The sequence below is a fragment of the Orbicella faveolata genome, unplaced genomic scaffold, assembly GCF_042242905.1.
Source record: "Orbicella faveolata isolate gen_17 unplaced genomic scaffold, um_ofav_v1 contig_1, whole genome shotgun sequence".
NCBI classification, from domain to species: Eukaryota; Metazoa; Cnidaria; class Anthozoa; order Scleractinia; family Merulinidae; genus Orbicella; species Orbicella faveolata.
The window spans coordinates 36,191,452-36,205,000 of record NW_028301536.1 but is presented as its reverse complement, the minus strand read 5'-3'; the positions used below and the strand labels follow the sequence as shown (position 1 = coordinate 36,205,000).

Below are 13,549 nucleotides of genomic sequence, written 5' to 3'. Positions count from 1 at the left end.
TCTCAGTAAAAAAGAAGGCGAAAGCTTCAGGTATGGCAGTTTTAAATATTTGGTTTCGTCAAATTTTAGGCAGCCGTGGAAAAATTATGCGATGAGTAACAAAGTCTTGTGAGTTTGGTGGTGGGGAGGGGGCGTATAGCAAAACACTTGACGCTTAACGACTGGTTGTACAGAAACAGTGAATTTCGTTTCGCCCCGACCCTGAATGTTCACCGAGGCCAAGCCGATCGGAACATGGAGGAAATTGCGAAAAACAAAACTCGCTGTTTCCCCTGACGCCAATCTTCAAGTGCTTATCAGTTGCTATGAAACTCCGTTTATGCCCCCCCCCCCCCCCCTTTACCTTCCATTCAAGAAACGGTTTATATATTCAACCAAAGGCCGACATACAGAACATCTCTTCAGGTGTTAACTTTATCCAATGTCAATGGGATTTGTTTGTGTACCTGCGGAGTTTGCCATTATGAGGGAGCACCATACAACGACCTCAGTGCTTCTCGCATTTACTTTCTTACTTTAGCAGCAAGTTTCTTGTTCTCAAGAAGACAAAACGTCGTTAACACTGCTGAATGTTGGTTTGATCAGCTCATTTTGATTTATATATACGTATACCGCATCCCCTACCCCAACAAAAAAATCACCCTCCCCCTCTCCTTTCCGCGTTTATAGCCCACCCAGAACCTCTTATGATGTTGTGTAGGCCCAGAACTTGTGTTATGCATGGAGAGCAATTTCAAATACTAACTTTCCGGTAATTTCCAGAATGTTTAGTCACGCAATGTTTGTACCAGAACCTTCTACTGTCATGCTATGGAACAGTTTAGAACAATCTATGAAATGATGTAATTACGATGTAGTGTGCTACATAAAATTAATAGTTGTGTTAGAAGCTTCAAGAATGTCCTAGAATATTAGTTAATTATATATAAAGACTCAGCTAGCTAGCGTACGGTGTAACGTCGTCGGTTGCTGTAGGCAGACTCGCGACCAGAGACCGACTGTAGAAGCTATAACAAGATAACTGTACTCAGCTATTGAGGAACTTCATTTAAAGTCAAGTCGGCGGGAGGAGGTTTCTTCGTAGACAACATTTACTGTGATTTTGTGTCAGTGGTGACTGAAGTTTTAGTAGTATGCCTAAGTTGGCTTGATGATAGATTGCATTGTTTAGAAGTCGCTCCTTTGTAACTTAAGGATTTCACTAGGTACCGTTAAATAAATAAGTTGGGTTCGTAGAGGAGTTTCGCAGTTTATCTTTTCTGTCGGTTGAGTGATACCGTAATATGTTTAACTGCAATTTTACGGTACTTACTTGCAGCGATCCCTCATACTAGCTGGCAAAATTTACCTGCGTTTGAGTTTAACAGGAATTGGAGCTTGTATCCTTTTAGTCTCCGTTCAGGCACACCAGTGTAAAAGCTCAACACAGCTGCAAAGTTAACTTTGATGTTTTGTGTATTCTCTGACTTGTTTACCACAACAACCGCGGCATCAAAACTCTTGCCGGCGTAAACAGTGTCTCCAACCTCCAGACGAAATTCAACATCTTCAACTTCAGGTTTGTAAATTTCGTGCTCTATGCGACTGCTGTACTGGAATGCCAATTTAACAGCATTTCGCTCTTCATTTGAACCTATAGTAAACACAAAAAGGATGGAATAAGTGTTATCGGTCGAGCAAGTTTCATTAATGCCATAGAAAAATCCACTGCCCACCTGTTTCCCGGCCTGCTGGCCTTCCCGCCCGCCTCTCTGCCTGACTGACTAACTGACAGATTGACTGACTGACTAACTGACTGACTGACAAACTGAGAGACTGAGAGACAGACCGTGGACAGACAGACGGACGGACGGACGGACTGACTGACTGACTGACTGACTGACTGACTGACTGACTGACTGACTGACTGACTGACTGAGAAACTGATAGACTGACAGACTGACAGACTGATATACTGACTTATTGGCAGAATGACAGACTGGCAGACTGACAGACTGACTGGGTGGCGGACGGGCAGACAGACACGCTGGCTGAACGACGGACTAACTGACTGACTGACTGACTGACTGACCGACCGACCGACCACCTGACCACTGACTGATGGACTAAATGACTGACTGAATGACGGACGGACGGACAAAGGGACAGACACAGACGTGTACAAAAAGAGAAACGTGGGCAAAGAAGCAGATTTACCTTCAGGATATTTATATTCGCCAGTAAGATCCTCTCTTTCTTCGGAGCCTGGAGCCTTGGTGCTAATAGAATTCCCAATAGCGTTTTTGTCCACGTTCGTGGTCTTCATTGAACCGTCTTTCTTGACTTCCCAGTACACATTATCCCCGTTAACTTCAGCAAAAACAAAGCCTGTGTCGTAAGGTAGGTATACCTCTCCATTTTTTACCGCTTTCACTGATGCAGGACCACAGCGAAAGATCTCTGACGTAAAATCAGTTAGAGAAATTTTTAACCCAACTGTTTCCTAAACGGGTCATGTAGAACAGTGAAGAAATAACAATAACAATTAAAGAAATTACAATAGTAATACATAACTCAAAAAGAAAGTTTTATATTATTTTTTCATTAAGTGTTGGTTTCTCCCAAAGTATGTGCAGCGCTTCTTTGATCTTAAGAGCAAACTTTGGGGAGGTCTGATCGATAATGGCAAAATTGTCATGGGAGCACACAGCGACATGCTTTTGCCGGGTTCCCAAGGTGTTTAAAAATGTCTGAGACTCTGTCCCCTTACACGTGTGTGAAAATGTACATAGCAGACAACACAGCTTGCACACGAAAAGTTGTAAACCAGTCATGATAGGAGTACTCTGGAGAGAAGAAAATGCTATCATCTGCTGAAACATGTTAAACTTTAGAGTGTCTTTTTTTAAAAATACGAGTGGGATGATAAAACCTGTAGACATGGTCTTACATGCCTATAGGCTAAATACGTCCCTGACCGCTGCAAAATCAACTGTCTTACTTTCGCTTTTTTCCTGAGGTGTGGCATCATAAACCTGCCATCCGTCATGACCATCTGGTAAATCAGGACGCTTGAACCATGACTCGTTCCACACGTGATAGTTCCTATAAGGTTATTTACGTACTAGCAATGAGTTTTTTCTATGAAATCGAGGTACTTCCATGCTCGTGGTGCTATTTTAGGGAGTTACGTGTTTTGTGACCGCTAAGAGTTCCATTTAGCAGTTACTGGATACTAGTAACAACCCTGCAACAATTGAAACCCTTAAAAACTTTAAATATGTGTTACATACAAATTTTGCATTACTTGAGGAATCAACCCCTAACTGTGAAAGTTACATGCCACAAACTGTGTGTGCCGTTTCGATGTGTCCTAGCAAAAAACACCTTGTGGTGGTTTCTGATGCAGCGAAGGGAAAATGAGTTATACATACCATACAGAGTCACTCATGTGACCTATGAAATCTCCTTCCTCGTCGAAATGATAATCAATTGTCATGCTTTCATCTTTGTCGTGAGCGGAATCAAAGTTTGTCACGCTTCTGGTTGGGATCCCTAACGCCCGTGACACTGTAACACAATACACCAATTATATACTTGATCACTGGGTATGAATCATTTATCCAGTATTACTTCAATGAAAGGGTTTTATTACAATTTTTATGTTTTAATACTATTTTTACAGTCAGGAAGCTTGTCATGAATATATCCTTACGTGCAGTCACTAGCCCAGAGAAGACCCAGCACTGTCCGTAACGCACGGTCTTCTTTTTCTCCCAGAACTCTTCCAGAATAGCAGTACTTCCAGTCCAGGCCAGCGGCGCTGTGCCTCCACGAAAGTCATTAGACCATCGCCCTAACAACACGCCACCATCTCTGTCATTTGAGTTTGCCTGTGTAAAAAAAGACACCCAGTAGATTTAGAACACGTTTACACCGGAAAGTTAATCCGAATTTGCTACCATCCATGGATGGTTTTTTTTTTTTTTTTTGCCAACCGTGACTCCAAAATTAAAGCTTTGAATTCTTTTTGACCAAGAATCTTGAAATTTGAAGTAGATACTTTCTATCTGACTGTAATGAAACTGGGACAACAGGAACTGTGAGTGAGACATGCCAGTTTTCGTTGAACAGGCATGGTAGCCCGGCATGCTGACCACTTGTGCCACCGATATACTCTTAACACAATTTATGAGGATGTTGAGTTGAATAATACCTAATAATGTACAATATCCCACACTCAGGGAAGCCGATGATGCGTATGTCAATGTGTCGTTTGATCACTGCCGCCTGTTTGTACTTCAAAAAACAGACAAATGTAAGCTAAATTTTCTCACTAAGGGTTGATTCAAGCGTCCTGTTGACACTTAGATGGAGGAAAGAGGAATATGTCTTTACTGCTAATTAAGAAATACGAAGAGTGACCTCAGAAAAAGTTCCTCTGCATATAGTTGGCTCTCAGACCAATTTCTCCCCTAAGGCCTTTCCACTTTTCTTACCCGATTCTATCGGTAGAGGGGTAGATAATCGCTAGAAATGCCAGTGTTACTTACCATTGCTGATAAAGTTCGCACAACGTGGATTGGACTGGACCGCGCAATACTAGAGAGCTCAGATTTATCCAACAGCCATAGTGCACAGTTCAAAGCAACATCCTCAAACTGAAAAGTAACGAACCAAATCAGTGAATACCGGCAAAAAAAACAATAGACAAAGGTTTCCGCTTAAAGCTACTAATACAAAAGTCAAAGCACAGTTTTTGCTCAGATCGTACCGATTATAACGGTGGGTATCGGCTTTAAATTTAGTTGGGACAGCCAAACCGAGGAAAGGACCTCGTAACCAGGGAAAGATTTAATGATAAACTCTAAACGTTTGCTTCAGTTTGCCACCTGGCCAAAGCTTAGAGACTTGCCAAAGATCTAGAGCGCGATAAACCCTAAATCGACAGTTTCCGGACCGTGATATGGTTAAATAGTGAAAAGCAAGAGAAGATATATAAGACACCCTGAGCAAGATGAACCAAATCCTGTGTCGTGATTGGCAACCCGAACGGACACGGTGAGCCGCTATCTTACTCGATCGGGGTTAGTACAACAACAACTTTATTCGTATTCATTCAGCTAGAATTTAAATGAACAAACTCGCTGTTTCTCGCTAGAAAAATGGTGTTCCTTATGCCATATGAAAAAATCTAAAATGACCAATTGCAAGCTTGTTCGGTCACTATGCCTGGATATTGGACTCGTTAATTTTTGGCGTGTTTACGAACTTAGACTGCATCTCATTCCAAACACCTGTATTCTTACCCTTCCTGAAAAGTTGTATTTTTTGATCTCTTCCAGTTTTAGAAATCCACGAGGGTCCAAAAATAGCCAATCCTGTGACACGCATTTTGCTGACATTGACAGTCCAAGCGGCTTTACACGCATTGTTTGTTAACTCCCACGAAAGCATTCACCCACCGCGTGTGGCAACATTATATATCCGCGGGAGAAGAATATCTTGGGTTCAAAGTTTGGGGTGGGTATTTTAGATGTAGCGTATTCTGGGTAACCAAGTTGGTTTGACGAACATGATATAATAACTTTACCTGTCCGAAATTCCATGGATTTTTCTCTGGTCGATAAGAAATACCTCTCCATATGTAGCCAAAGTCTTCCATGACGTATTCATTACGCTGCTCGTCGTTTTCCATATAAACTGCATCGTCTGCCAAAGGGACAAATTTTAACAGAAACTGTTATTAATTTAACTTTGATAAATTTAATAGCAGATCACAGGGCTTCATTAAAAGAAATATACATTAGCAGGAAAGAGCCGACTGAAGATAATTAAAATCTTCTCTCTTATATAATCATATTTTTCAACAAGCGACATAACTACCTCTCTATATTGGTATGAATTCATTACACTCAGATTTATAATTGTCAGAGTTAAAGGACGAGGCAATTGCTTGTCAAGCAAAATTTAAAAGGGCAAATTGCTATGTTACGAAATAGAAGCCACATCAGCCGTAGCCGGTCTTAAGGTTTCAAACTCTGTGAAATAGCAGTAAGCTATAGTATCAAGCAAATTAACAAACTTTTATACTAAAAAAAACTCTTAAATATCACATAATAAGAGCAACAGTAAGCTCCGTGAAAACAAGTCGGGTTGTTATTTCTGCCGCCTCGTCCCCTTGTGTTGCATTTCGTCAGTGAATTGCCCGGGGGAGGTACTTTGGGAATTTCTGGGTGGGGATGTGCCGCTGGGACCCTGGAACCCCTAGCCTATACCAGAGCTAGTTCAGCTGAATTTTGCTACCCTATACTATATAGAGTAAACTCCCCAAATCCCCCCCATCTATCGACACTGTTGGGCTGATTTGCGTAGATTTAAACTTGCTGATTTGACTTTTTTAAAATTTTTGAGTGGCAATTCCTGGTTTCCTTAGTCTAGATAAAATCTTCAACCAACTAGTCAGTTTTGTGAAAAATTATACCCTATTCTAGAGCCAAACGCTCTGACTTATATACTCTATCCTAGAGTAAACTGCTTGAAAACCATACCCTACACAGCTGCACATACCTATATAGCCCATATATGGCAGTGCCACCCCGGGGTGAATTGACTGGAAACATGAAGAGCGAGGCTTGGTGGTTAACAACAGGCCCACAACTCGTGCACAACGTTCAAACCAAGGAAGGGGACGCTTGGTGACGAGACAACCGTCAACAACCGCTACTTAGAAAATCATTTTAAGAGACCCTTTCATATTTAAATCAATTACTGCATTTGAGATTCATCTGCGAAACATGTACTTATTTCTCCGACATAGGCATCACTAAGTTAAAAGATTACCTGAACACCAAGCATTGAACAAGATACAGATCTGCTCTTCATGTTTATATCGAAACAAAGATTCCTCTCCAGAAGTCTCCTTGCGTTTAGTTTCAATGAACACCTCGTATCGACCAATGATGGCTTTTGCAGATGACATGATTGATAGGTGGACAGTGCTTCCACTGGCTTCCTTGACCTGCATTCCCCAGTGTTTTGGGGAAAGACTTTCTCCAACTGCAACTCGAACAATAGATCCTTTACTTTCCTGAGGTCGTTTACCTGAAAGAGGTACAATAAAACATGGAGATTTTTCTTATCGGTCACCAGTTATCTATCATAACTATCGAAGTGTAATTTTAAAAAAAACCAGACATAACTAAAAAATATAACCTTATTTACCCTCGGCAATGTTTATAGCATAAGTGTTAGTGGGGCCGAGCAGACAATTGAAACAAATAATTCAAATTGAACACAACATCGTCAAGACTGGCCGGAGGAAAATCAGTTGGTTATTTACAAGCGTGGCCGAGGATTTGAACTCGGGACCACCGAGAAACAAATCCAGGTAGTGGTCAGAGCGGGACTCGAACCCGGGACCGCTAGATTACTAATCCGACACGCTGACCACTCGGCCACGCTGCCTCCTACGTAACTAATCGATGACATCAAATAAATCAATTACTGTTCAATGGGTAAGGTAAAAGTAAACTCTGCATACGAGCCAAGTGGCCCATCAGGTCGGAAGTTATCCCAGTTTCTGTAGCACGAAGCGACTATCAATATTTCTACTCCCCCCTGAATGGGTTGCTAGTCCATCGCAGAGATACCCGCAGCATTAAATTTGCCGGTACTCATTTATACACCTGGGTGGAGAGAGGCACTGTGACAGTAAAGTGTCTTGCCCAAGAACACAACACAATGATCTCGGTCAGGACTCGAACCCGGACCTCTCAATCCGCAGTCGAGCGCATTAACCATGAGGCCACCGCGCCTCTGGGTAATCGATGGGTAATCAGTTGATTGTTTTATTTCCGATGATCAATTGGCGAATAAATCGATAGATCACAACACTTCTGGTCATCGATTACTTATCGATTACTCATCGATTACTCGTCGCTAATAATCCATGACTAATCATAACAATTACAATTTCCTCAAATGTGATTGGTGCATAAACCGCTGTATTTTGCCCTAGTTAATCTGGAAAGTTGTAATCGGGCAGTTAATCGGACAATTGTAATCGGACAGTTACATGACCCAATCATTTTAAGTCCTTTCCACTAAATCCACCAATCACAACATTGATTACAATCACTGTAGTAACCGATTCAAGAGACTGACTTTGTAAAATTCTGGAGGCGAGTTTAGTCTCCGGTGACTGTTTTGAAAGTAAATAACAGCCATTTTGCAAGCTTTTCTCCATATTTTTAATTATGATATTTAAAAATGACTATTAAAATTGTAATTGTTATGATTAATTGGTAACAGGATTCGTGATTAACAAATCGGACTCCTGCTTCGCGGTCATCCGATTTCGTTTATCACTCGTATGATTACAGACCGAATTACCATTATTAATCAGTTGATTACTCATTGATTACCGATCGATAACTCATTGATGTCATTGATCATCGGTTAGTCACGTCTGGAAGGAAGCAAACCAAATAAAGAATACACGAAACCTGTTACAAACTGAACCACAAGGATGTCATTCTCCTGATCGTAGTCTCTGTTGAACGTCACCGTGACGTCAAACGCCTGTCCCCTTCTAAGTATCAGTTCTTGTATCTCGTAGTCATCTGTTTTATGGGCCTCCCTGTTTTCCTTTTTGTGAAGCTCAACTGTCACAGGTTTTAACTGGGAGAATGCAGCTAAAAAAATATATAAAAGACATTGTTTTAAGATTGTGCGGACGGCAAGATCTTTGTAGCGGATGGATATGTGTATGTGCGTGTGCATGATCAACTTTTTGTGTGATGTGAAAAACTTTGATATACGCAACAAACAAACTTAGTGTGTAGTGCACATAAATCCTCGGGGAAGTACTCATCATGCCTATAATAAACTATAATAGTTATAAAGACTCCAACGGGTCTGGTATTTTAGTCGTGTTGGTTTGAAAACAGGGCTTGTTTTCCCCTATGACCTGGAATTTGGTATGCGGTTCCGATGAAAACTATATTTAGAAATTTGAAGCCATTGCACAAAAGCTGATGTCTCGCATTTGAGAAGTGCATTAATTTTAGAGGCTTTAAATAGAGACGGTAATCTTTGGATCCTGTCTGAAATTGACTACATAACGAGAAACATATATTTTGGTCCGAAATAGGGTAAGGCTTTCAACAGACACGCTGTGCGGCCCCATCGAAAATTTTAGAGAGTGCTTGAGATCTACCTGCACATACGATCACCAAACCAATGAAATGTTAAGTGAAAACGTCTGGAGTGTCGAGGTCTACTGAACACGAAGGATAAACACGCTCGAGCGTTGTTTTTTGTTTTTTGTTTTTTGTTTTGTTTTGTTTTGTTTTGTTTTGCTTTTTTTTTTTTTGGTTTTGGTTTTTGTTTTTGTTTTTGTTTTTGTTTTTGTTCTAGTTCTTGTGCTTGTTCTCTTTTTCCTTTTTGGAGTATGTTTTTTTATTATTTTTTGTTTTTGTTTTTCACGATCTTAAGCAGCCCCACTAAAAGCAATAACTGTCACATGATGAGTGACACAGCAAGCCCTGAATCAAACTACGAATTGACGGTGAATTCCATTAACCTACGGGAATAAAATGCACTATTCAATCTGGTATTCTCGTGAAAAATCAATTTCTTTTTAAGATCCAGCCGTACCTTCCTCGTCTACTTCATTGTCAATCCTCAGGGCATTATTTCTTTCTCGAAACTCTTTATCGGGTAGTCGATTGACTCGTCCTTCTAATCCCTCCCCGAGTCTCGACCTACCACTGCTGCTTGAATCCTCCCTTTAAGAAACAAAATAATTGTATTACAAGACTACCTGTGTGCAGTTATTTAACCTCATAATTCTTAATAACGTTGTCAGCATGTCAAACATTCGATTAATGCTGTAGTGGCCTGATGGTAGAGACGTAGAAAGTTTACTGTACGAACTTGTAAAACCGATGTCCAATCAACAGAGTTAGAAGGGTATGAGATTACAATTTAGTCATGCATTTGCACTTGACACTAAAACAGAACGGGCAGGACTTTTGATCCTTTCCAACCAATGACACGTCATTCCTTTCATTATTTAGGTGTTGGTTTAGTACATTTGTCGACTTATTGTTACGTTGACTTAATCGGGGAAGGGAGAGATTCACGAGTTACCTCTGACGCAGGAACGAGAAATTATAACACATCTACAATCAAGGGAGCAAATTCAACAAAAAGATAGCATACGGTAACGGCTGTGCTTCGTCTGTCGATGGCCCGTTTTGTTCGTTTGTGCTGAAAATAACAATTAAGAATGAGATACTATTAGTTAGTTTACCCTGGAGCTCACAGATTCTGGATAACACTACTACGATAAAAACGCATCTACAATCTAAGAAGCAAATTCAACAAAAAGATAGCATACGGTAACGGCTGTGCTTCGTCTGTCGGTGGCCCGTTTTGATCGTTTGTGCTGAAAATAACAATCAAGAATGAGATACTATTAGTTAGTTTACCCTGGAGCTTACAGACACTGGATAACACTTCAACGATAAAAACATATCTACAAAGTAAGAAGCAAATTCGACAAAAAGATGGCATACGGTAACGGCCGTGCTTCGTCTATCGGTGGTCCGTTTTGTTCATTTGTGCTGAAAATAAGAATACAAAATGAGGTTACTATTAGCTAGTGCCCTGGAGCACACAGACACTGGATAACACGACTGGGATGATAACACATCTACAAGCTAAGAAGCAAATTCCGCAAAAAGATGGCATACCTTAACGGCCGTGCTTCGTCTGTCGGTGGTCCGTTTTGTTCGTTTGTGCTGAGAATAAGAAAAGCCAATGAATGATTAGTTATATGGGTGGGAATCCCATATAAAAAGGACGGGGGTTGCTCGTCGAAAATTTTGAAAAGAACCCCTACGAGGTACCAAGGCCCTGCTTTGTGGGCGTGGCTTGAAATTGTTTTCACCCCTAAGAGGTACCAATTCTAAAACAGCACATTATCTCCTGTCATATTTTTTCCAGCTCAATATAATAACTTTAAAAGATACTGCAAAAGCTCCTGCTGCGGACGTTTTGAGCCTAAACACCCCATGAGGTACCAAAACCGCTATTTAACCCCTATCAAGTTACGACGAGCAACCCTGTCATTTTTATATGGGAGGCCCCCGCCCCCTGGAACTACTGGCTAGTTTACACCGGAGCTCACAGACACTGGATGACAATGCTGGAATAATAACACATCTACAAGCCAAGAAGAAAATTCAACAAAAAGATAGCATACGGTAATGGCCGTGCTTCGTCTGTCGGTGGTCCGTTTTGTTCGTTTGTGCTGGAAATAAGAATAAAAAAATAGTTACCATTAGCTAGTTTACACTGGAGCACGCAGACACTGGATAACACGACTGGGATTAACGCGATCTCCTTTCACTGGAACGATCTTGATGTCCAGTAAGTTTCATAATACAAACACCAGGTGTCTCAACGTTGACTACCGTGCAAATCACATCAAGTATCTACTTCTACCTACTTCTGGTGGTGTTTAAGTTTTAGCCAAAATATAAAAGGGTGGCGAATGGTAACTGGGAGAATTTGCGAGACGGCGAGACAAGCATTTTTCTCTGCGAGCCCGAGACGTTCAGACTCTTAAAAATCCAGCCCCAGATTTTTTTAGCTGAGAGCTAGAATGAGCTTGCGCGGCATTTTAGCCAGCTTCTTCGAGCTGGCTGGACATTGAAATTCGATTATATATAACACACGAAGATATTCGATCTTGACAGATGATCACGTACCTAACGTTGTGTTCTCCTTCAGGCTCAACTCTAGGGCCTCGCCTTTTCCTGCGTAATAGAATTGTAGCTGGGTAAAATGTTATGCATTTTATAGGCGATCAGCACAGACAAGGGATTTGATACACCCCCCCACAGCCATTTCTCCTCTGATTCCCTTCTCACGAGCAAGTAGAAAGAAAACGATTGACTTCCATAATTTAAATATTCAAAGGTTACCGCAATATGTACAGTGTTTGGATTTATTCATATTTTTTTTTAAGAAAGAACAAGTTTGTCTCTTTTTTTTTTTTTAGATTTTAATAAAAAGCTTTGATTATTACTATAATAGCATAATTAAAATCGACAACTCAATTGAAACGGTTTTTAAACCCGAGTTTTATAGGTTTAAAAACAAACGGTATATGTAAATTACAATCCTTCACCAAATTTTGGTCACATTAAGCTAAAACATTAACGTTAAAATCGTTTTTGTTTTGCAGCTAACATTAAATTTCATTTACCGGTTTACAACAGATTTTATATCAATTGATCATTGCCCACAGAAATGCAAAACCCACTGTATAATACTTGAATACTGGCTGTCATTGAAACCTTCAATATTTTAAAAATTACTCCTGACGTTGACTCCTTCAATTCACTGAATATGCTGATTAAAGGAAGCGAGTGGAATATTCCATCAGATTATAAATCAATCATGCATGCACGTTTGCACTTGGAACAGTATATCTTTTTCGTATTTCTAAATATCATTTTCTAACTTTATTTGTGCGTGACAGAATCGCATAGAATAATGTGACTAGGAGCGTGACATAGCAGTCATGGATTCTTTGGTTAAAATACATGTTTCTTAGAAAAAAAAAATGAAACACTTTGTTCAGAAGAGATCATAGAATCTTAGCCAACGTTTATAAATGCTTAACCTCGAGCACTGCAGGGAAGGGTTGAACACTGGTAGAATTACAATAAATATTGGTTGCTAAGACAGGAGCTAGTAAACAATCTGTCAAAGAAGACAATGCTCTATAGTGATTTTTGTTTTCAGAATACGCTTTTCGCCATTATTTTTGCCAGTCCATTTCTACTAAATTAAAATTCTCTTGAACAAAACCTGTTATCTTCGTAGTCATGTTGTTTTTGTATCCAGTAGCAAACTATACGACATAATAAAGTAGTTACGAACTCGCTATCAGTCAAAGCTCGTGTACACGGTGTCCAACGACCGAGTCGACACGAAGCGAATGAACCGAGTGTTGTAAATCCCGGTATAACTGTCGCAGAACTTGAAACAGTTAACAAAATTAACTCTCCCATATGTTATATTACTAAGATAAGCGAAACGTCTAGATATACTGACTGTATTGATCTGTTTATATTAACCATCGAAAACCAATTTCGCCATGAAGCAAGACAGCGGCCCTAACTTCATCAAAGCAGTGAAGAAAAACTAACTTACCGAAACTTAAAACAGCCAATTTGCCTCTCAGCCATTCACTGTAGTCTAAAAACAACAGTCAAACAGACTGGGAGTTTGTTAAAAAGCAACTGAAACGCTTTCGACTTTCGGTCGTCACGCCAGTCCGAGCATGTTTATGGCAACAATAAAAGCAGTTTTTGATATTGGCTCATTGCTAGAAGTTTCCATTGTTACCTATTAAACGCAAATTTCATTTTGCATCTCATTTCAGTTAGTTTGAAACCGCCCACTGTGCGTTCATGTGCTGCACGTTAAATTCTTTCATCTACTGATCGGCATAAATTAATTTTTCTCAAATAATATTTGGCCAGATAAC

General features: G+C 40.3%; 1 protein-coding gene across 2 annotated transcripts in view; it reads right to left on the bottom strand.

The window, feature by feature from the left end:
• The window catches only part of LOC110065530 (coagulation factor XIII A chain-like), a 17,517-nt gene extending 4,130 nt beyond the window's left edge, over positions 1–13,387 (bottom strand). Inside the window, exons 1-17 of one of the 2 annotated variants that reach the window (XM_089274443.1) lie at positions 13,213–13,387; positions 11,760–11,807; positions 11,252–11,299; positions 10,740–10,787; positions 10,563–10,610; positions 10,385–10,432; positions 10,207–10,254; positions 9,640–9,770; positions 8,487–8,675; positions 6,823–7,083; positions 5,573–5,691; positions 4,533–4,640; positions 3,695–3,872; positions 3,414–3,549; positions 2,981–3,084; positions 2,197–2,439; positions 1,349–1,633 (exon numbers count right to left, since the gene is read on the bottom strand). In XM_089274443.1, coding sequence (XP_089130569.1) covers positions 1,349–1,633; positions 2,197–2,439; positions 2,981–3,084; positions 3,414–3,549; positions 3,695–3,872; positions 4,533–4,640; positions 5,573–5,691; positions 6,823–7,083; positions 8,487–8,675; positions 9,640–9,770; positions 10,207–10,254; positions 10,385–10,432; positions 10,563–10,610; positions 10,740–10,787; positions 11,252–11,299; positions 11,760–11,807; positions 13,213–13,247 — 2,077 coding nt within the window. In that variant the 5' untranslated portion in view covers positions 13,248–13,387. The remainder of the gene's footprint in view (positions 1–1,348; positions 1,634–2,196; positions 2,440–2,980; positions 3,085–3,413; positions 3,550–3,694; positions 3,873–4,532; positions 4,641–5,572; positions 5,692–6,822; positions 7,084–8,486; positions 8,676–9,639; positions 9,771–10,206; positions 10,255–10,384; positions 10,433–10,562; positions 10,611–10,739; positions 10,788–11,251; positions 11,300–11,759; positions 11,808–13,212) is intronic. The other variant, XM_089274444.1, reaches the window with a different exon arrangement.
• Between the last annotated feature and the right edge of the window lie 162 nt (positions 13,388–13,549).